The 20759-nt window shown below is 38.3% G+C and overlaps 1 protein-coding gene across 1 annotated transcript in view; it reads left to right on the top strand.

Annotated features, from left to right (window-relative positions):
- The window catches only part of HEATR1 (HEAT repeat containing 1), a 35063-nt gene extending 15036 nt beyond the window's left edge, over nt 1–20027 (top strand). Inside the window, exons 20-45 of the mRNA XM_014263463.2 lie at nt 639–831; nt 1360–1532; nt 1861–2028; nt 2875–3117; nt 3853–3984; nt 4398–4504; nt 5547–5690; nt 6460–6578; nt 6847–6968; nt 8426–8554; nt 9802–10032; nt 10699–10825; nt 11130–11296; nt 11912–11958; nt 12637–12760; nt 13601–13741; nt 13954–14243; nt 15005–15155; nt 15669–15827; nt 16505–16639; nt 16897–17001; nt 17095–17263; nt 17982–18136; nt 18484–18642; nt 19319–19427; nt 19796–20027. Coding sequence (XP_014118938.2) covers nt 639–831; nt 1360–1532; nt 1861–2028; nt 2875–3117; nt 3853–3984; nt 4398–4504; nt 5547–5690; nt 6460–6578; nt 6847–6968; nt 8426–8554; nt 9802–10032; nt 10699–10825; nt 11130–11296; nt 11912–11958; nt 12637–12760; nt 13601–13741; nt 13954–14243; nt 15005–15155; nt 15669–15827; nt 16505–16639; nt 16897–17001; nt 17095–17263; nt 17982–18136; nt 18484–18642; nt 19319–19427; nt 19796–19884 — 3888 coding nt within the window. The 3' untranslated portion in view covers nt 19885–20027. The remainder of the gene's footprint in view (nt 1–638; nt 832–1359; nt 1533–1860; nt 2029–2874; nt 3118–3852; nt 3985–4397; nt 4505–5546; nt 5691–6459; nt 6579–6846; nt 6969–8425; nt 8555–9801; nt 10033–10698; nt 10826–11129; nt 11297–11911; nt 11959–12636; nt 12761–13600; nt 13742–13953; nt 14244–15004; nt 15156–15668; nt 15828–16504; nt 16640–16896; nt 17002–17094; nt 17264–17981; nt 18137–18483; nt 18643–19318; nt 19428–19795) is intronic.
- Nucleotides 20028–20759: the final 732 nt, after the last annotated feature.

Genomic DNA, 20759 nt, shown 5'->3' with positions numbered 1-20759 from the left:
TTGTGGCTCTGAATTTTGAGTCATCAACTATTATATGGTTGCATTAATTTTAAGGAAAACTAGAGAAAAATAGTCAACAGGTCATGCAACGCTGCTTGTGGCATTCAAGTACTGTGAGGAGATGGAAGTGTATGCTTCAGCTGGGTTCTTTAACCCTAATTAAATGTAATAATGGAAAACTAAAGTTAAAAAAAACCCAAAACAAAACACAAATGTACTAGTTGAAGCAAAGATGGAAACTGATTTGCAGGACAAGATAAAGAGCCTAAAGTTTGAGCAAAAAGTTTTGGTTCTATCTACAAAGGGTTGCTCTGTAAAATTTGGTAGTGTTTAAATACAGAAACTGAAAGGAAAATTTCTAGGAGAAATTTTGCATTTCCTTATTACATCATCTCATGTTTTTTCACATGGATATGTAAATAGCATCTGGATTTGTGTACACAGGCAGCAGTTACTAAATAACTTTTTCTTCCCTAAAGACACAGTTTTTCTGTTTTTCTGAGACGAAGTTCTCTTTCAGTGTAATCCTTTGAAATGGGTGGGGTGGTTTATCAAATGTTTTCAGTAGTAGTTTGCCAAATAAATTAAACAAGTGTTTTTTTCATTTCTTTTTCCTTTTCCATTGTGATGAATTTAAGGTACATCTAAAAGATTCAGAGGTTCTCTTCAAATTCCTTTCCATTTTATGGACTTACAGTTATAACCTTTCAAATCAACTGAACTATGAAGTCAGTGCAATGCTACAGACTCAGGCTCTGTATATTGGCTATGCACTGCTTGAATCACAAACAAACCAGAAAAAGAAACAACTGCTATCACCATCATCTCCAGGTAAAGTAAAACTGTCTATATATCTGCCTGTCTGTCTGTCTGTCTCTCATCTTAGAACTCAATCACAGTACTTCTTAATTTTGTGCAATTTTACTATATTTTACACCATGAAGGGTATCTCTGTTATTTATGTTTAGCTGCACTGGGCTGAGACAGTTCTCTTGCTGATTCTCTGGTGCAGTTGTAAGTCCAAGCTTGAAGTGAATCCACGTTTTTTTTTTAACTTTAAAGTGTTAAGGGAGCACAGTGCTGTGCTGAAGGAGTCAGTTACAGGGCATTACTGTCTGTGCACTGTCAGGGTGTGACAGTAGCAATTTATGAACTCTGAGCTTAAACATGAATATAAGGACTGTGGTGAAGTTTAGTGTCATGAATCTGTCAGACTCGAGTTGATTTTGTGTACCCCAGAGGTTTACAGTGGAAAGAGACAACTTCTTAACTCCAAAGTAATGTTGATGTTTCTTCAGGGACGGCTGCAGTAAAATTTTCGCCACTCACTTTACTCTGTTCTTTTCCTCCTTCTTGCAGTGGTGATATCTTTGCTAGTTAACTTGGGTAGTCCTGTGAGCGAAGTTCGAAGGGCTGCTCTCAACTGCCTCTGTTCCTTGAGAGGAATAAAGGAGTCTCTATTTCATCCTGTCCTTCAGCATTTGGACCAGAAGACAGAAGAGATTGTATCTGACCCTACATACATAGCACAGGTATTTTTTTAATTAAGGTGTACATTAATACAAGTTTTGTCTGCTGCTGTGAGCTTCTGACTTACAGAAAAGAAATCAAGTTAACTAGGAAAGTTAATTGTATTTGTACCCTATAGTGGACTGATTTATAATTTCCTTAGGAACTATAAAAATATTCAAGGGATATATTACATGCAGAGCTGAGAACCTAAGAGGCATTAACCATCTTCCAGATGAAGAGCTCTGCTTATATCTAGATTGCAGTGTTACGGAGGCATCAATTAATTGTTCTTTTAAGGTATTTTTATTGCAAGAAAATAACTTAATTTTCACTTTGCTAATGAACTAGGTTATGGGAACTCTTTTTGGGGAGCTTGAGACACAGCCAAAACAGAAATCCCAGAAGAAAAAATTGTTGGAAGCTTTGGAAAACATACTTGATTGTGCACAGAGCCCTATTTTCCCATCTTATATTGCAAGAAACTTAATGAAAATTCTTAATGAAATCCATGGTGAAGTAAGTGCTGCCTTTTGAGATTTTTTATGGGTTCTGCACTTGAGTGAAACGCTGAAATCACATGTCACTTAGTAATAAAGCTGTTAAATAATTCCATAATGTATTAGATTATTAGGTATTAAGTTGACACCTCCAATAATACGCAGTAAAGCTGCGAAGTATGGCTTGATGAAACATAAAACGTTTGCATGCTCCTTCCAGGAATGTCATGGTTGCAGAATTTTGCATTTGAATTTTTAAGGAAACTCCCTTGTTATTACTAAAAAAGACTGTTTCAAAAGACAATGTTACAGAAAAAATTAATTACCTTGGTTAGTGAATATAGAGTTTTCTGTACAGATTTGCAAGGTATTAAGTAGTACTGTGAATTTCTTTTTTATATATTAATCAGCTCTTATCTTGCATATTCAGAATTCCCCAAGTGCTGGAAAATATATGACTTCAAAGTTCAAAAAATGAATTAAATTTAAATTTTTATGTTCTGTTCAGTTGTATGTGTCTTGAAAAGATTGTAAACTGCATAGAGGGGGTGAGTGGTTTTGATTCACGTTTGGGTTTTGTGGAAAACAGCAGTCGTAGATGGCTGGAAAAATTACCTTGTGTCTGTACCTTGAAATTATGAAATACAGCTCTGCAAAGGAGAATAGCTGAGGAGCAGATGAGCAGGTACTTGGGGTAGTCTCATGTTACGTCTTGTATTTTTTCCAGTTGAACAGCTGTTGCCTAAAATACTGTATGCAGTGTGGTCCGAGAAAGGGGATGCTGCAGTAAAGTGAAGCTGTGCTACTGGAAAGTTGTTAAATTGAGAATGGATAAAAAGTTCTATTACACATTTTCTGTTTGCAGATGGTTCTCTCTCAACTGTTGCCTGCACTAGACCGTTTGCTAGAGAAGGTCTTTAACAAACCTGAGACAATGTTAAAAGATGAAGTCATTCTCCTGCATCTAATCCTTGGAAAGTTTAATGAATATTCAGCAACCCTTCTGTGCAAGAATCAGCAGAGTCTGGATTTATTTATCAAAAGCCTGCATGCTGCCAACAAAATGTATGAAGAAATTCCACCATTTCAGATCACAGCACTTGGGCAGGTATGGCTTTATGAAATAGCTTTTATTTCTTTTTATGCTTAAAGCAGCTAGCAGTGTTTGAGATTGGATTTACAAGTGCTCTTCCTGTGTGGAGGAGTCCACAGCTTTTGACCTGTCTTTCTTTTGCTACAAGATTTCAATGTCTCCATACTGTCTTTGAATCATCAAAACAGACTGCAAAACTTGAACTCTTAAAATTATCAGAAGGAGATTTTGCTGTTTGCTCTATTTTTTTTCATTTTGACAAGCACAAAATAGCAATACTGTATTTGCATGCAGACAAATTCCTGTATCGTTACAGATAATAGTGTTCCACAGATTTTAGGTTTTTGTCAGTCAGGCAAGAGCTTTACTTAATGTTTTTCATCTGAGAAAAAATTGTCAACAAAACACAGTAGGTGAGAAATAGTTTCATTTGAAGGAAGCTACAAATTTGGGCCTGTATTGGCCAGGTGTTGGCATGAATTTCCCAAAGGCTGGCAAAAGCAAGTTTGTTTCCCACACCAGTCAAGTTGTGTTAAAAATTGCAGAAATCAGTTTGTCTCTTGGTTATTTCACATGTATGTGATTTACATCTTAAATATTCCTGGATATATACAAATATTTAGTTAATGTGCATATTTTTGCAATACTGTATGATAGGGTGTGTCATACAGAATTCATATATTAATTCCGCACCTTGCAATTTTCTTAAAGTAAATCTCTCTGCATACTTTTCTTTTCCCCTTTTTGTAGATCACTAAGCCATTCTTTGCAGCTGTATCAGATGGGATGGTGCAACAGAAGCTACTAAAAGTATTGTTTGACTTACTCTTAAACTGTAAGAACCCACTTTGTGCCCAGACAGTCAGCAGTGTGTTTAAAGGGGTAAGTGGCAACCTTCAGAGCACAGAAATATGTTCAAACCTGTTACAGTGTGATTTTGTGTCACATTCAGTAACACTTGCTTATCATCATTTATAGGGGGAAAGGAAGGGGAAGTTTTTTGTCAAATAATAGAGTACTGTTAATGTCATGAAAAGTTTGTTAAATGACTGCTTTTAAAAGGTGTTTCTTTAAAAGCCACCTATCAGTCATTTACTACACTAAGTGAATGAATTCAGCAGAAGTCACTTCTTTTCTGCTGCACTGATTTTCATTTTCTGGGATATGACAGGAGTATGTGGATTATATACCCATATCTGCATGAAAGGGATGTGTTTTTAGAAAAAAGGCAGGGCACAGATATGTGATGTGACAAATTGTTCATTGGTGCTTGCATTGTTATTGTTTTGTTTCAGATTATAGTGTGTGCTGAGCAGATTGTCAGAGAACTGGAGCCTCCTGAGAAAACCAAAAGTCTGGCCACTGTTCAACAGACTAGAAGGCAGAAAATGCAGCAACAGAGGTAAAATAAGTAGAAACCCACAAGTATTGTCCACACAGTTTGAAAACACCTCTTGTCTTAATAATTGCATCATTTGTACTGAAAACGCAAGCAACTATTTCTTCTTTTCCTCTCCACAGTAAAATAAACCCAAGCAGCTTTTGGCATGAGAAAAGCAACTCATGTCACTGTTGGACAGCTGATGGAAGTACAGTCAAAATATATTGAAAAATTCAGTATATTTAATGTTGGCAGTTGCTGCTATAGAATCTTGATACAGTTGAAAAAGATTCATTTTTGTTAATAGTAAGGTTAGTTTTAAATATAGACACATGGACAAATTACATACACTTGGCTGAAACCTAACAAATGTTCACCAAAATATTTGTTAGTTGACTGAAAAATGGTATTTTTTTTCAGTAAGATGGTAATATAATCACAAATTTTTAGATCTTTGTCCTGTTTCTTCTCTCCATTTTCATAAAAAACTATTTTGTTCACTTACTTTCTTTAAATATGCTTTCAGCCACATTAGAACAGGATATTGAGTTAATTTTCCTGTTTTGACTTAGAATAGCTTTTCTAATTTTCCTTCACTTGGCCATTTTTTGAATAATCATCAGCTATTAGATTGACCTGTCTGTAAAATGTACCTGTCACAGTTTACAAACACACAGGCTCACACACCCCCTCCACTGCCTGCATAATCAGTGTCTTAACCACCAGTAGTTCCAGAGAAGCAAGCTTCCTGGACTGCAAGCAGATTGTCATTTGGACAGTTACCCAGTAACAGATGTTTTTTTTTCCCCCGCCACTTCCAAAAGTGTTTCCAAGAAACACTTGGTTTTTCAGGTTAGGTCTGGATTTTTTTTTTGTTGTTTGTTTAAAATGTGTTGCTGCTTCAGTCAAAAGCCCACACATTGCCTCCTCTCCAAGGAGCAGCAGTAAAAACAAACATTACTTCATGAAAAAAAAATTGTCTTTTTTTTCCTTGGGTGGCTGTGTGTGTGTTTCCTGTAGCATTTCTTTTGGAAATCCCTGATAGTTTGTCTTGTCTTTTTAGAAAGACTCAAGATGCAGAATTGGCACCAGAAACAAGCCACTTCAGCTGGCAGAGGGTGATGCTTATTCTGGAGTTGCTGCAGCATAAGAAGAAGCTTCGACGTCCGCAGGCCTTGGTACCCGCGCTTTTCAACCTTCTGAGCAGGTAATGGTGTTCCCACAAGAGAGCCCTGGAGCCTTCTCTTCTGCAGCACACTCTGAAGCATGGAAATCTGGGCTGCTGTGTCTCTGCTGTTGTCGTGTCTTGTAGCTTAGCTTGCCTTTTTCAACTGAACCTCTTTTAGGCAAATCAGAGGAGGGGAGTGGGAAGTTATTACTATTTTTTCCCTTTGAAACAATGAGATTTTTACCTGATGCATAGTTTTTCTTGTGTGAAAACTTCATTGGGTAGAGGGCTTGGGATTGCCAAGAAGGATGACACCTGTCCTAAAACTGGGATCATTGGCAGGACTCGTGTCTTCAGCAGAGCTATTATAATTCTCTAAGCTTAGAAATTCCTCCCAGCACATGGTGGAACAGCCTTAGCCCAGTGCAACCTAAGGAAACTATTGTTTTTCCTGCCAGCCCTATATCCAGGCACTTAGAAAAGTATATATATATATATATATATATATATAGGGTGTTTGTCTTCCTTTCCTTAAGACTTCCTAGTACATAGACTGGCAATTATAGTCCAGGTTATACTTATGTTTTTGGCAGTGCTTTGATAAATGTCTTTTATTAGACCAGTTGATGCATTTGAAAACAAAAAAAGAAACTTTTGGCAAAGAAACTTTGCAAAAACTTTTGGCAAAGACTTTTGGAAATCTGAGTTTGGAACTTAGGAGGAATTAAAATTTCAGTTTCTTATTTGTATCTTAATACGCAGTTTGGACACTTAATTTTCTGTCTCATTTTTTGTCATGAATGTATAGGTGTCTGGAACCCATGGCGTCAGAAGAAGAAAATATGGAATATACAAAGCAGCTGATCCTCAGCTGCCTGCTGAACATCTGTCAGAAATTGTCATCAGATGGTAGCAAGGTCCCAGCAGGTAAAAATCACCAGACTCATCTCTTGGTAGTTCTCTCACCAGGTCAGCATTAAAACAATGGTCTCTAACTTGTTTCTTTTCCTCAGTCTACACTGTTTTGTTGAGGAGAGAGGGATTCCTCTATAAGGGTATACAAGTTTGCCTTCCTAATAAATCTTTGTAGATGCATTAGGTATGGTTTGCAAACTGAAAGCAGTGCTGGAGTGTACTGTTTATTCCTACGTGGCCGACCATTAATGTGTTAATCAGTGAATATTTTTACCTGCAGATATCTTGGACAAAGAAAAATTCAACGTGGAACTGATAGTTCAGTGCATCAGGATTTCTAAAATGCCCCAGACACACCACCATGCTCTGCTACTCCTTGGTGCTGTGGCTGGAATGTTTCCTGTAAGTAACACCTGGAACTTACGTGTCGGCTCTTCTCTTTGGTTTCCAAATATTGAGTAGAGCAAAGAATGTACAGATATGTTCTGTGGGGAAAAACTTCCTGAAAATAATCTAGAGGCAAAATGGATAGGTTCCCTGCTCTTTTAGGGCTTTCTGTTCCATTTTAGTTTAAAACAAACATCTGTTCTGATGCTTGGGTCACCAGTCATTTATGGCTCTCAGTGGAGTGCAGTAGAAATGGAAGAAGCTTTCTGACACCAGCTCTGCCTCACCCTCCCACTGTGATCACAGTTCTCATGCCTTGTTTCTCCTTTCTCCTGCTTTTTTATATAGAAAGGCAAACACCTGACCCGATAGCACGTGCATTCTTGCAAGTTCCTATCTTGTGCAACACTGAAAAATGTAATTGTAGTTGATAATAAAACTGGGTTGTTCTGATTTTAATTGACCAAGAAACAGGCCTTTTCATGTCTGAACTGAAATTTGACTGTACAGTGTTCTAAAATTCTTTTGCTTTGAAACTCTAAGCCAGCAAAATGTATCAAGGTGTATCAAACTCCATTTGCATCTTTATATTTACCTCAGTATTTTCTCCACACATTTGGAAAGGTAGCACGTTTTCCAAAAGACAAAACTGATGTTTTTGATAATTTTTGGAGGATTTTGTGGTTTTACTGTTTGGGGTTTTTTGTTTCTATCTTATTGCCATCACCTGCTATAGAACCAGGCATTTATTTTACATTAATATTGGCTCTTACAAAATTTTCAAGGTCAAAATAGAAGGAAACATTTTGTATTCACTTCATCTCACTTCTAAAATCTAAAACACTTCTTCCAGTCACTAAAACTAAATGAAAAATACGTCCATAGTTTATTGCTCTAAGTCCTGGCAAAATCTAGAAAACTTAACTTTTGAGCTAGGTGACACCTCTAATCCAGCCTTGTTAAAACTGGTTATTATTATTATAGTCTAGGCCCCCAAAAAGCCCCCAAAATTGAAATGAGCATAGTTGATTTACCCTGCATGACTTTTTGTGGATATTGCAGATGTTTTACAGATAGAAAAAAAGGCGGGTAGGAAAATCACTGGACTCTGTGCCACAACCACATTTGAGTTTCTGCAGATCTCCTTGTAGCTGGTTTTACTTGTATTTACCTGGCACTGAGTGAAAGGATAAAAGGTGTTTTATCACACTAAGCTCTCAATTTCCACTCTAATTACTTGCTTAGATGTTTTCTAAATAATGTTTAGAACTCTACCAATCACACAGTAAGTAGCATTAAGGGACAATATGCATTTAAAACTCATTTAGGGAGATTTTGAAAGATAATCATGATTCTCTTTTGGTTTTCTGGGGTTTTTTTTTATAGCAATCAAGTGTCATTTGTGGGAATGAGAAACACCTTCAGGTACAATATGCACAGCACATAAACTAATTTCATCTGTTCTTTTCCAGGATAAAGTTCTTCACAACATTATGCCCATTTTTACATTCATGGGAGCAAATGTCTTGCGTCTGGATGATACCTACACTTTCCAAGTAATTAACAAGACAGTACAGATGGTTATTCCTGCTCTTATACAGGTACATTTGTCTAATTAATGGAAAGTTTATTAATTAAGTAAATTATTTAGAATATTGGTGGTAGAATAAGTTGTCGCCTACTCTAGGGTTATTTTGTAGACATTAGATTGTCATATAATGTAATTCAGACTCCTCTGTCTCTGACCAAGTTCATCAGACTGCTGCTTCTTTTCAGTCTTTTGAGTTCCTGCACTTCATAAATGGTTTAGCCAAAATTACCACAACTATATGTGGAGAGGACCTGAAATATACTTTAAGTTCAAGCTTTTCATCATAAAAGTAGCAGGCAAGTTCAGCAGAGGAACCATTGGAAGGAAGGATCTGGTTATTAGTCCTGTAATATGTCATGGTCATAGGATTAGTAGATATGGTCTACTCTTATATCTCCTACTACTATATGGTCACTAAGAAGTGTAAGGGTATAATATTTGCCAAATTCTTTAACTCTTCCAGCTGGTGTTTGTGGGCTTTTTCTTGGCTTTGCCTGGACCCCTTTGATAAATGGCTATAAACCAAAATAAAAATTGATACTCATTTTTCAAATCGACCATTTCTTCTTTCAGATTCCACTTGCATGTAAGAAATCTTAATTCTTGATAATTACCAGATTTAAACATGAAAAATGCTGTGTAAATGTCATGTAAAAATGAAATGGGGAAAAATAATTACTTCTATAATGAGCTAAGGATTTCCCATACTATTTTTAATTATATGTGTACACATTTTTCATCCTCTTGCAGGTCTCTGTTATATAAAAAGAGCGACAACTTGATTTCTTTAATTTTTTTCTTTTAAAACCTCCCCTGGCAGCCCACACAAGTTTCTGTGACAAGTTATTTGTGGCACACGATCATTACATGTGGGACAAGCCTAATATTATTTAATTCACACCATGTAGCCCATGTATTTTATTTTTCCTGGACCCTTGAATCTAAGACCCTAAAAGCAAAGTTTTCTGAAGGATGTGGCTTTGCTGTCTTTTTTCAATTGATGCCAAGTAGAGTTTTTCTCTTTTTTATTTTTCTTTTTTTTTTTCCCCATTTTTAATTTTATTTGAAGCTCTTCCTTTAACACTTGAAAGGAACTGTATGATTAAAAGCTTTATTTGGGAACACTTATGTTTTCCTTGAGGTTATGCATTTGGCAGTGCTGTTGTCTGGCACGTAGTGCTTCATTTTACTTTCTGAAGTTGCAAGACCTTGTACCCATCTGCAGTAACCTGTCTGAGCTGCTGTATTTGTGCACAGGCTGAAGACAGTGACTTGTCAGAGTCCTCAGGAAGCGTGGAGGAGGTGGTGATCAAGATCATTCGTGTGTTTGTGGATGCACTGCCCCACGTGCCGGAGCACCGGCGCCTGCCCATCCTGTCCCAGCTGATCACTACGGTGGGAGGAGACAAATTCCTCTGGGTTCTCCTGGTGCTGCTCTTTGAGCAGTATGTGACCAAAACTGTGACAGCGACATCAAGCACAGACAAGGTTAGCAGGAGGCTGAGGGAGTCAGCTTTTTCCTTGAGAGCCTGGTGTCTTTTGTTCATGGTCTTGCTTTTAAGAAGGTTCTCTGTAAGCCCCAAGTTATGCTGGAAAAGGTTGTGAGCTCTGGATTTGTGCTCCAGCAGAACCTGGTGGTGATGTTGACTGTGAGTTGTACTGTACATTCAGTGGTGTTATGTCCTGGAACCTGAACAATAAATCAGATCATATTGTACAGCAATCCTTGATCTGAAGAGCTGATAATCTAAACATGTAGTGCTTCAATGGTAATGAAGTTGGGTTTTTTTTTCTTCAGTTGTGTTTGTGAAATATGGTACTGGTCTTCCTCCACAGACCAAGATGAAAACCCTATTAAGTTTTTGTGTAGGCAGGCCCTGAGATTAGATGAAAGCGTAGTTTATGGGGAAACAGAAAGAATTATTAAAGGAACATTGGTGAGAAGATAGTCTTTGCTGCAGCAGTTTAATCTCACTCTGCACCCTCTGGAGCTATGTTCTCTCCAAGAGCTTGCTGCTTTTACCATGTTAATCCTGGCAGTGTCCAGCTCAGCAAGCTCACTGAGGAGTTTTTGAGTATTTTTTATTATTATTGATAGAAATATTCTTTCTTAATCCTTGAAATATTTCTTCTTTTTTTCTGAACCATTAACAGGATGCTGTTCTGGAAGCAGACACTGAGTTTTGGATTTCCATCTGCTGCGAATTTAATGTATGTTCGCAGTTCCAGAGCGTGATGAAAATAATCCAGTACCTGACAGAGCTGCCAGAGAACAAAGAAGGTAACCACAGAACTAAGCCAGCAAATGCATGTAAACCTTCCTAATGTAAGAGACAAGGGATAGTGGTTTAAAACTAAAAGAGGATAGATTCAGACTAGATATAAGGAGGAAACTTTTTACTCTGAGAGTGGTAAAGCACTGGAGCAGGTGTCACAGAGAGGTGGTGGATGCCCCATCCCTGGCAGTGTTGAGGGCCAGGCTGGATGGGGCTTTGAACAACTGCAATTACACTTTGTTTCTGTGATCAGAAATGAAATATCTTTTATTCTTGGATGCAAATTTGTTTTGTCAATGTCTTCAACAGATGATCCTGGGACAAAAAAGTTAAGAACATGTAAGACAAAGCCGAAAAATCAGGATGGGCAGCTCTTTAATGTGGAGTCTCACTCCGACAAACAACTTCGGCATTTCAAATTCCTGTCAGTCTCCTTCATGTCACAGCTTCTGTCCTCTCAGAGTTTTGTGAAAAAGGTAAAAATGGCAATTTGCTTCTAAACTGATCACAGTAAGTGATTGTGCCATATTGTAGTAGCTGAGGTGTAATTTACTTTTTAGTATTCAAAGGGGTGGCACTGTCCAGTGTATCTTGCTGACACCTTTATTGACACAGTTTTGAGACCTCTCAGTAATGTTACTTATTTTTTAATGAGGCTTTTCCAGACAGACTCCCACTTATGTGACTGATGCATATGTAACCAAGTGAAATTCTGGTCCCAGTGTATTCCCACTGGCTTTATGGATTTTGGGATTTCACTTACAGCCTGTGTAACTCGAAATTCAGTGTGAGATTCATGCTGTTAATTGAAAAGACAAAATGTTATGAATTTCAGGCTCTGACTCTAGCTGGTAGTTCCAGTTTTTCAGCTGAAAATCATCCACCAGCATGAAATGTATTTGCTAATGTGACTGCATTGCCCAAGATTCTCAGGTTCCTTCTAGAATGATGGCTTAAGTACAAGTGTAGGGACTCATAATTATCGTGTTAGTGGACATTTGATTAAAAAAACCCCAAATTTGTGTAATATGGTGTTTTAGTTTAATGAAGGGAGGTAAGTTTCATATTTTCATTCTTGCTTTTTAAACCAGATAGTTGAATATGAAGAAAGAGAAGAGCTGCAGGAGTTGGAACAGAGGTATGCTTTAAATATGCCCTAGTCCTATTTTTACTATTTTTTACTGCAACCCAGGAATATCTTTAAAAGTGTAGTGCCATTAGAATGTCTTTTACTCTAATAATACTTTTTTAATGTCCTCTGCAACAACCAGTATTTATTATGTGTAAGTTACTTGGGTTTTGTTTGGTTTTTTCTTTTAATAGGATGTGGAGCTTTTTATTTCTGAAAGATTGCTCTACCCAGTATTCACTATTTTCTATATTTTTGATGGAGGTTATTTACATGCTTGGCCTTAACTGTCATGCTATTCATGTCTGAATTACTAAAGGAATTCCAGATTTTTAGCACAATATATTGGTTCATTAGTAGAAAAAAAAAGTTAATCATTGTTCACAGGTGCCTCTGTATTGGTGTAAGTACCAGTAATCAATGATCACAGTTGTAGCCATTGTGCTATAAAGCCAGTGATAGGAAATTGAGGGTTCCTTTTGCAGAAGCCTAACTTTTATGTTTGTTAAAAGAGAAAAAGCATGTAAGACTTATTTTAAATGCTGTGTTCCATGAATGCTCGTTTTTAAATTTTTCTGTTTAATTTCCTTTTATTTTTGTTGTCTTGTGAGATTTTATGCTTTCCAGTGATAACAATGGATTTCTTTAGTCTTGTTACTTACTAAAAATTACTTCCTTTCTGTCTAGGCTGTTAGAAGAAGTCCTTCACTATATAAACACTGTGGCATCTTCAGTGGAAGGAAATGTGGACAAGCCAACAGCCAAATTTTGGAGGGTTCTGCTTAGCAAGTGCTATGATATGCTGGATAAAGTATGTCTCACTAGCCCCCATGATAGCACTGGGGCATCGCTGCTCTTGCTTGTTAACATGATTATAAACCTTGTAGGGTTTCTTGTTGAATTAGTACTATATTTCACTGGATGATCTGCAGCCTGGTACAGCAATGTTTAAATTCGGCTAACAACTTGAATAACTACAGCTAACAGCTTCTTAGAACAAGCAGAACAAAAATCAGGAATGCTTGTTTCCTTTAGTTTAATATTCTGCTGGCTGCTGGTGGAGATAAATGGCTCTTGGAAGCATTTCTCACTGTTAACTCATAAAATGACTTAACTAATGATGTTGCATATTTCTACATGAAATTAAATCCTTACACTTTTCATCTTACTATTTTTTCTGATTAGAAATATATTTGAATAGGTTTTAGAAATATATTTTAATGTATTTATATTTGAATTCATGAGAAATTGAGTGGCTATCTTGTTGCATAAGTCAGAACATACATCTTTTTATGGCTTGTAATTGTTTTTTGTTTACCTGTAAAGCATATTCCAGTTTTTACAATGTACACGCAGAGGGCATTGGCAGAATTATTTTGGGTAAAGAGGGATAGCCCACGAGAGCAGATAAATGGACTTGTTCAGGAAATCTCAGAGCTAGTGGATAATGGCTGCTTAGCAGCCAGTGAACACAGACTAGGTAGAACCTGCTCTATTGTTTTGTGTGCCTCAGATACAGCATTGCTGGCTTTTCCCCTCTTCTTTGATCCTGAAACCTTTGGGGGAAGTTGAAGAGAGTCTTATCGGGAGGCTGCCATGTCACAGTGCATGCAGAAACACTTATGGTACTGTTTTGTTTGTTTTCTTGTAGGTCAATGCATTACTGCCAACAGAAACCTTCATCCCTGTCATTGGGGGACTGATGATGAATCAGCTGCCGTCGGTGAGACGTAAGGCCATGGACCTCCTGAACAACAAGGTGCAGCAGCGCACCAAGTGGCAGAAGAGCCAGGTGAGGCCAAGGGGTGAAACCCAGTTCCTTTAGCAAAAGTACGCAGAGAGAGATAGATGTGCAAGTGCTTGATGCTGTGTAAAGAAGCCAAGTACCAGTGGCAAGCCTGGCAAGGGCTCTTGAGCAGTGACACCAAGGCCACCTGCCCACAGCTACCTTGAAGGTCCCGAGTTTCTAACTGTATGTCTGATGTGTGTGTTCTGTCCTCTCAGATCCTGCAGCTCTTAGAGCTGGTTCCTGAGCTCATTGCCATCATCAAGTGTAGAAGAAAGGAGGAAGAGGAGGAGCAAGCCATCAACAGGCAGACTGCTTTGTTCAGCCTCAAGCTGCTCTGCAAAGGTTTTGGCACAGAAAATCCAGCGCCATTTGTGCCTGTTCTGAAAACTGCCATTGATCTCATTTCTTCAGAGAAAGAGGAAAAAAATGTGATGGGAAGTGCTTTGCTCTGTATAGCTGAGGTCACCTGTACACTGAAAGCACAAGCAATACCTCAGCTTCCAAGGTACTGTTGGGTTCTTCTTAACAGAACCAACTGCAGCAGGAATTAGTTATACCAAAATGCATGACTGAAGGAATGCTGATGAAGGCCAGATGGCAGTCTGTCCCATGTGTGTTTTGTGTAGACAAGATTAAAAGTATTTCTAGTGCTTGAAGGTGCTTTGTGGTCATAAAACTAGGAACTAGTGGGGAAAATTGTAAGACTTTTATAATGCACAGTAGAGTTCCTTATGGAGTCTGCTGCTGTCACTAGAGAAGCAACCTTTATGGCTTTAGAAAAATCAGACCATAGTCTGTATTTTTTCCGTAGAATAGATTGCATTTAAAAACATGAGAATGAGTACAGTTGAAAGCCCTTCATGCTACATTATTTTATTCTCCCTATTCAAGAAGAATCCAAGTATCTAATGTGCTCCTTGTAAGACTGTTTCATTTCTTTAGAAATATAAGTCTCTTCTTGTCATTAAATCTTAAAACTAAAGACAGGGTTTTGAGTAACTTGATAGAGTGAAAGGTGTTTATCTAAATGACCTTTAAAGATTTCTTCTGACCAAACCATTATGTGATTCTAAATCTAATATCCTTCATCAGCTTCAACATAAAATATGGCAATGAGCCCAGAATCCTGAGTTTTCTCAAATATGCAAGTAAAAATTCTTGTGAAAATTGTCCTTGCAGGCTTAACAGGTGGATTTTTTTTGACTGGAAACATACCTCCAAATGGTCAGTTACTTCACCTTTCTCTATTTGTTTGGTTATTCACAGGCTGATGCCAGCACTCTTGAAGACTTTAAAAAGTAAGAAGGAGCTGGTCTCCAATGAGATTTACCTGCTGAGTGCCATCACTGCTCTGCTAAAGGTTGCAGAAACACTGCCACACTTCCTTAGTCCTTACCTTTTGGAGTGCTTGTTGCAGGTGAGCTCTGTGGCTCCTACAGGTGTGTAAAGTGGGGACAGGACCTGTGTAGATCCCAGAAGAAGCTGCAGAGATTGCTTTTTTCCTCTGAAACTTAAGTAAGAGTGTGTGGCAACCATGTGAAAGCTTGTAACCTACTACTCTTCTACTCACTTTCTTACACAGGTAACTCAGATACAGAACCTAAGAGCATCTCCTCCCTCAGATAGGTTCATTTTCCCTCTTTGAAGAGGGAGATGAATCACGAAAGATCATTCTGTAATATCCACGGTCTCCTCAAATGTGTATCTGACACTCTTGTTTGAGTAATTCTAACACTCTGCTGCTGACATGGGCATCTTTCAGTGTTTGTCATAAGAAGACAGTGAGGCTTTATACACAGACAGCTTAATGTAAGGTGTTCCAGGTGGTGCAAACAGAAAAATTCCTGTCTGACATTTACAGCAGACCACTACTATAAAATAAGTTCTTAAGTTGCTAAGTAGGCCTAACTTTTGTTGGAATTCCCAATAGGTTGTCCGCTTGGAAAAGATTGTGGCCGAGTTTGGTCCTTCTTCCCAGATCAGTGTCCGCGTAGCAGCACTGAAAACCATCCTAGCGACGAGGCTGGCCCCCCGAATACTCCTGCCTGCAGTTACCAAGTGTTACAGTGAAGTGCTGCATACCCGCAAGGTAAGGGGTTTCTTCATCCTTTGGTACTGTGATCAAGAGGGAGAATTAAAAAACAAACAAGCAGGCCAGATTTTCATTCAGCTGTGTCCCCTCCCCTCCCCAGCTCCTGGGCCACCACCAGCCTGCTCACTGTGTCAGCAGAATGAGAAACAAAGGAAGTCTCACAAGCACTGTTCAGCAATAGCTAAAACACCGCTGTGTGATCAGCATTGTTTTGGCCACAGATCTAAAACACAGCACCATGTGAGCTGCTCTGAAGAAAACTAACTTCATCCCAGCCAAATCTACCACAGTCTTTATATTATAATCTCTGGGGTTTTTTGTACTGCTGCGGTGATTCAGGAAAGGTAGATCTGGAAGAGATCCAGTTTAATGTCCTTTGTGTGTTAGATGATGAATGTTTGGGAGATCATCCCATTCATAAGGGATTTCATTTATGTGTTAGGAACGTGAGTGAGTCAGAATTCTCTCCAGTATGGCAGAGTGTAGACAAAAAGCTTTTCAGGAATCCTACTACCTTAAGCCTCCAAAAGTACAGTGAAAAAGCTTATTTATTTTACCAACCGTATTTCAATGAGTAAATACACAAAGTACATAAATCCAGTTCCCTAGTTACATTTCTCAGTTACTGTCAATATCACAGTTGCCTTTGCATTACTTTGCTTTTGTTTTGGCAGAACTGCCTGGGTCCCCTTATGAACATTTTGAAGGAGCACATTGCTGGTATGGAGAAGGAGCACCTGATCTCCCATCAGCCTGAACTGACAGCGTTTTTCATGAAAGTCTTGGACTTCCGAACAGAGCATGCCGAGGTAGCTTGATTGGGAGGATGAGCAGTAGCTGCACCTCTCTACATGCCAGTTCTATCACTCGTTTAAAAAAAGATTAGTAGATTCCATTGTATATGTGCTCTGAAATTCTGGGTATCAGATACTCTCTTCCAAATTGGTTTTATGGTAGAAAACGTGGTAGTTAAGTATTTAGTCTGAAGTGGACAGAATTAAAATGTACTTTGGAAGCTCAAATTCTTATATTTGAAACTTAGAATCATGTTTTCTGATTTTTCTAGGATGATTTAGAGGAAGTTGGTAAGATAGAGGCTTACATTATTGACTGTCTAATCAGTATGGTTATGAAACTTTCTGAGGCTTCTTTCAGGCCCCTCTTCTTCAAGGTAAGCATTCTAAATGTAACTCATCTGCATCAGCACAGTTGTGTTTTCCAATGCACAGACACAGGAAACAGCTAATCTGCCTTTCACTTTCAGCTCTTTGATTGGTCCAAAACAGAGGCTACCCTAAGAGACAGGCTGCTGACATTCCACCGAATAGCAGACTGCATTGCAGACAAGCTCAAGGGTCTCTTCACCCTCTTTGCTGGTCATTTAGTGAAGCCGTTTGCTGAGACACTGAACCAGGTCAACATTTCTAAAACTGGTAAGCTGTCAGTTACTGGCTACAGAGAGGCTTAGTCTTGAATGCTGAGAGGTTAATTTTAATTGTGGAAATTTTAGTCTTAAAGGATTTATTTCACAGCACACATAATTAATTTCTCTCAATTTTCTTCCTCTGGTAAATGAGGAATCTTTCTCTGATGGAACCAAAGGACATTTTTCATCTATGGGCATGGGGCTGCTATTGCAGGGTTGAGACTACGTGAAAATTTTCAGTGTCAGTCCCAGTGAGTTCCCTGCATATAAAATGGTGTAGAAAGAGAGATACTTGTTTACCTTTTAACTTTATTCCTTTTTTTTTCATTGACTTGTCTTATATGCTACCTGGTGTATTCAGACTCCTCTGCTTTCTTGGGCAAAAATAGCTGCTATTATTTTCTATGGGAATCTATTTGCCCCTCCCAGTTGTAGTGACCTGAAGAAATTCTCCATATCCACAGGTATGGCCAAGCACTTCTCCTGTAGCCTGTGGCTATTCTCTTTTCTTTCCTTCAGTAGCAGACCTGCTGGGGCAGTAGGTTAAAGCCAGATAATGTATCACATCCACTTTCTTGTTCTGAGTGATGAGTACATAAGTGCTATGTAGTACATCCCTTAGCTACGTTGACAGACTAGCAGTATTTCTGTCCTGCAGGGGGAAGTTTTGTGTTTTCATTCTGTTGATGATGGGTTTTATTTTCTTCTCTTTGGCTGGTGTGTAGATGAAGCTTTCTTTGATTCTGACAATAACACAGAAAAGAGCTGTCTACTATTGCAGTTCACCATGGACTGTCTGCACAAGATCTTCCTGTTTGACACCCAGAAGTTTCTGAGTAAAGAAAGAGCAGAAACCTTGATGCAGCCTCTGGTCGATCAGGTATTGACAAATCCATAAAAATAATTCATAGCTGACTTTTTTTTTCCATAGTTAAAAAAAAAAATCAGGTGTCAGTCCTCCCTCTTAACAAAAAGGGGGGATTAGTTCATTGGCTTTGGGCCAAAGACAGTATTGATTTCTTTGCCTAAGGCTCTGAATTACTGATTCTTTTTTTATCCTTTTTTAAAATGTCTTCATTCTATAAGGTTCATGCATGTTGTTGAGCTCTTGCAGACCAGTGCATTCCCACTGATAAGCTTTGACTTAATTTTTAAGTACCTGAAAGCCAAAGCTAGAAGTGTTTTTGGCTGGGTTTATCTGAGGCTGAATCTGTTTTACTTCCACAGCTAGAAAATGTGCTTGGAGGAGATGAGAAGTTCCAGGAAAGAGTGACAGCACACCTGATACCCTGCATAGCTCAGTTTTCAGTGGCAGTGGCAGATGATTCTCTTTGGAAACCACTGAACTACCAGATCCTGCTGAAGACAAGGCACAATTCTCCTAAGGTTGGGAGCTATCAGAATTTGAACTGGTTTTCTTTGTCATGCTAGAAGATGGGAACAGTGTCCCCAAAATCAGAAGTGAATTAACCAAGTCATTGCTGAAATAGTACCCTAAATTAAAATACTGATGCTGTACCACAGTACTCCCGAGTTGTAGAGATGGGTGCAGCAAGCTCTTCTGCTCTCACTCTAAGCAGTCAGTATTCCATGTCTTTCATACTATGGGGTTTGAGCTTTTTGAAGATTTGATATCTGTTGGACCAAGAGATAAATGTTTGTGTACGAAGACAGGGCCACTTTAGAGGGGTAACTGGAAGACAGTTACCAGCTTTCAGACCTGTTTAAATTTAGTTTTATCAAGACTCTTCTATTGACAGCTTATAGATACAAAGGGAGTGTGCTTGGTTTTTCATAGTGCTAAGCCCTGAGAGAGTGAAGTGACATTGTGACAGGAAGTCCATAATATCAAATAACTTCCACCAACATTGTCTGCTTCTTGCAAGTTATTTTTATTTGCCATTATGTTAACCCAGATGTTAGTATTTAAATTAGCTTAAAACTAGTTCCCTTCAATAATGAAACCTTGTAACCTTATAATGAATGGAAAGAAGGCAGGGGTGGGGGAAAACAAGGAACTATACTGTAACATCTGTTTCCTTACATAATTGTTTTGCTATAGGTCCGGTTTGCTGCCCTGCTTGCTTTGCTAGAAGTTGCACAAAAACTGAAGGAGAACTACCTGGTGCTGCTACCAGAATCTATTCCATTCTTAGCTGAGCTTATGGAAGGTAATGTTCTAAACCAGCATTAGTGAAGGGTGACTTATTTCAAAGATTCAGACAGGCTCATTGTTATAATTGCTATAAAACTGCATATGGTAGCTTATACTGTGCAAAATGCAAACTAAAATGGATTATGTCAAACACATTCATGAAATTCAGTTAAATTACAGTGGTTTCTTCAGTGTTGTAGCCTGTGCACATCTCCCCACATGCAAGTTTTAGATCAGCGTTAGTAGAAAGAGTTTGCCTAGTTCAGTGACAAAATATTTCTGAATAATAGTTTCATATATGGTGTTTGATGAGTGATGAAGCCTTCCTTGGGTTAGCCTTGTAATTACTGTTCTACTTAATTCCTGCTTAATTTCTTTTTCTAGATGAATGTGAAGAAGTTGAACAGCAGTGTCAGAAGACAATTCAACAACTGGAAGTAATTTTAGGAGAACCACTCCAAAGCTACTTCTAAGTTTATACCCTTCGTTTTGAAATTTTATCTGAATTGTGTTAGCTTTACACATTAAGGTGTCAAAGGCAAACTGTCATAACAATTTTTATCAGAAACAAGATTTTAACTTTTTATTAAAATATTTTAAGAATCTGGCTTTATCATTTCTGGATGGACTGGGGACTTTTCTTATGACTTATCCTTAACTCGTCTTTTCTTAACAGTGAGAAAGGGGAACAGGCTATAACCAAATCCTGAGTGTCAACATGTGAGACTTACTGAATTCCTCTGTGCTTGGGGTATACAGTTACTGTCCTAGTGGAGGGGCTGTCATGCTCCAAGCATGGTCCTCACTGGACCAGTGTATTGCAATCCTGAGAATCTGGTTTTTTCTGTCATCTGTAGGGAAAGTAAAAAGTATGCCCACTGAAGATACTGAAAAAGTTGCAAGAAGCTATGATTCATGTAGGAACTTAATCTTTTTTACAGTCTTTAAAGACTATTACTGATTAGCTGAAGTTCAAGAATAAATTGCTTGCTATCATAATGAGTTTGCCCAAAAAAATTACTGCTTGTTTTGCACCATGAAGTGCTGGTTCATTACACTGGTACTAAGAAAGGCACTCAGACTCTGTAAAAAAGGTTTTAAAATGCAACAGGGTAGAACTGACACTGTACAGAGGACAATCTTACATCCCACTGGGTTCTGGGAACAAGCCTCTGTCCAGGGTACAGTATGCCATGTAGATCTCACATGTGGAAAGATTACCACATAAAGCTCTTCTAACAGGATTTTCTTAATACTGTTAACTGTGTCTGCTGTCAAACAAAAAGGACGTTCCCATGAGAACAGCTGCTGAACTCTTAGCTTAAGGCAAGGACACACAAGTGGTTAC

This window comes from Pseudopodoces humilis, chromosome 3 (assembly GCF_049639895.1).
Source record: "Pseudopodoces humilis isolate 2021_Gansu_Grassland_sample_001 chromosome 3, ASM4963989v1, whole genome shotgun sequence".
Classification (NCBI taxonomy): domain Eukaryota; kingdom Metazoa; phylum Chordata; class Aves; order Passeriformes; family Paridae; genus Pseudopodoces; species Pseudopodoces humilis.
Note: the sequence above shows the minus strand (reverse complement) of the source record. Positions and strands in the feature narration are given on the sequence as shown.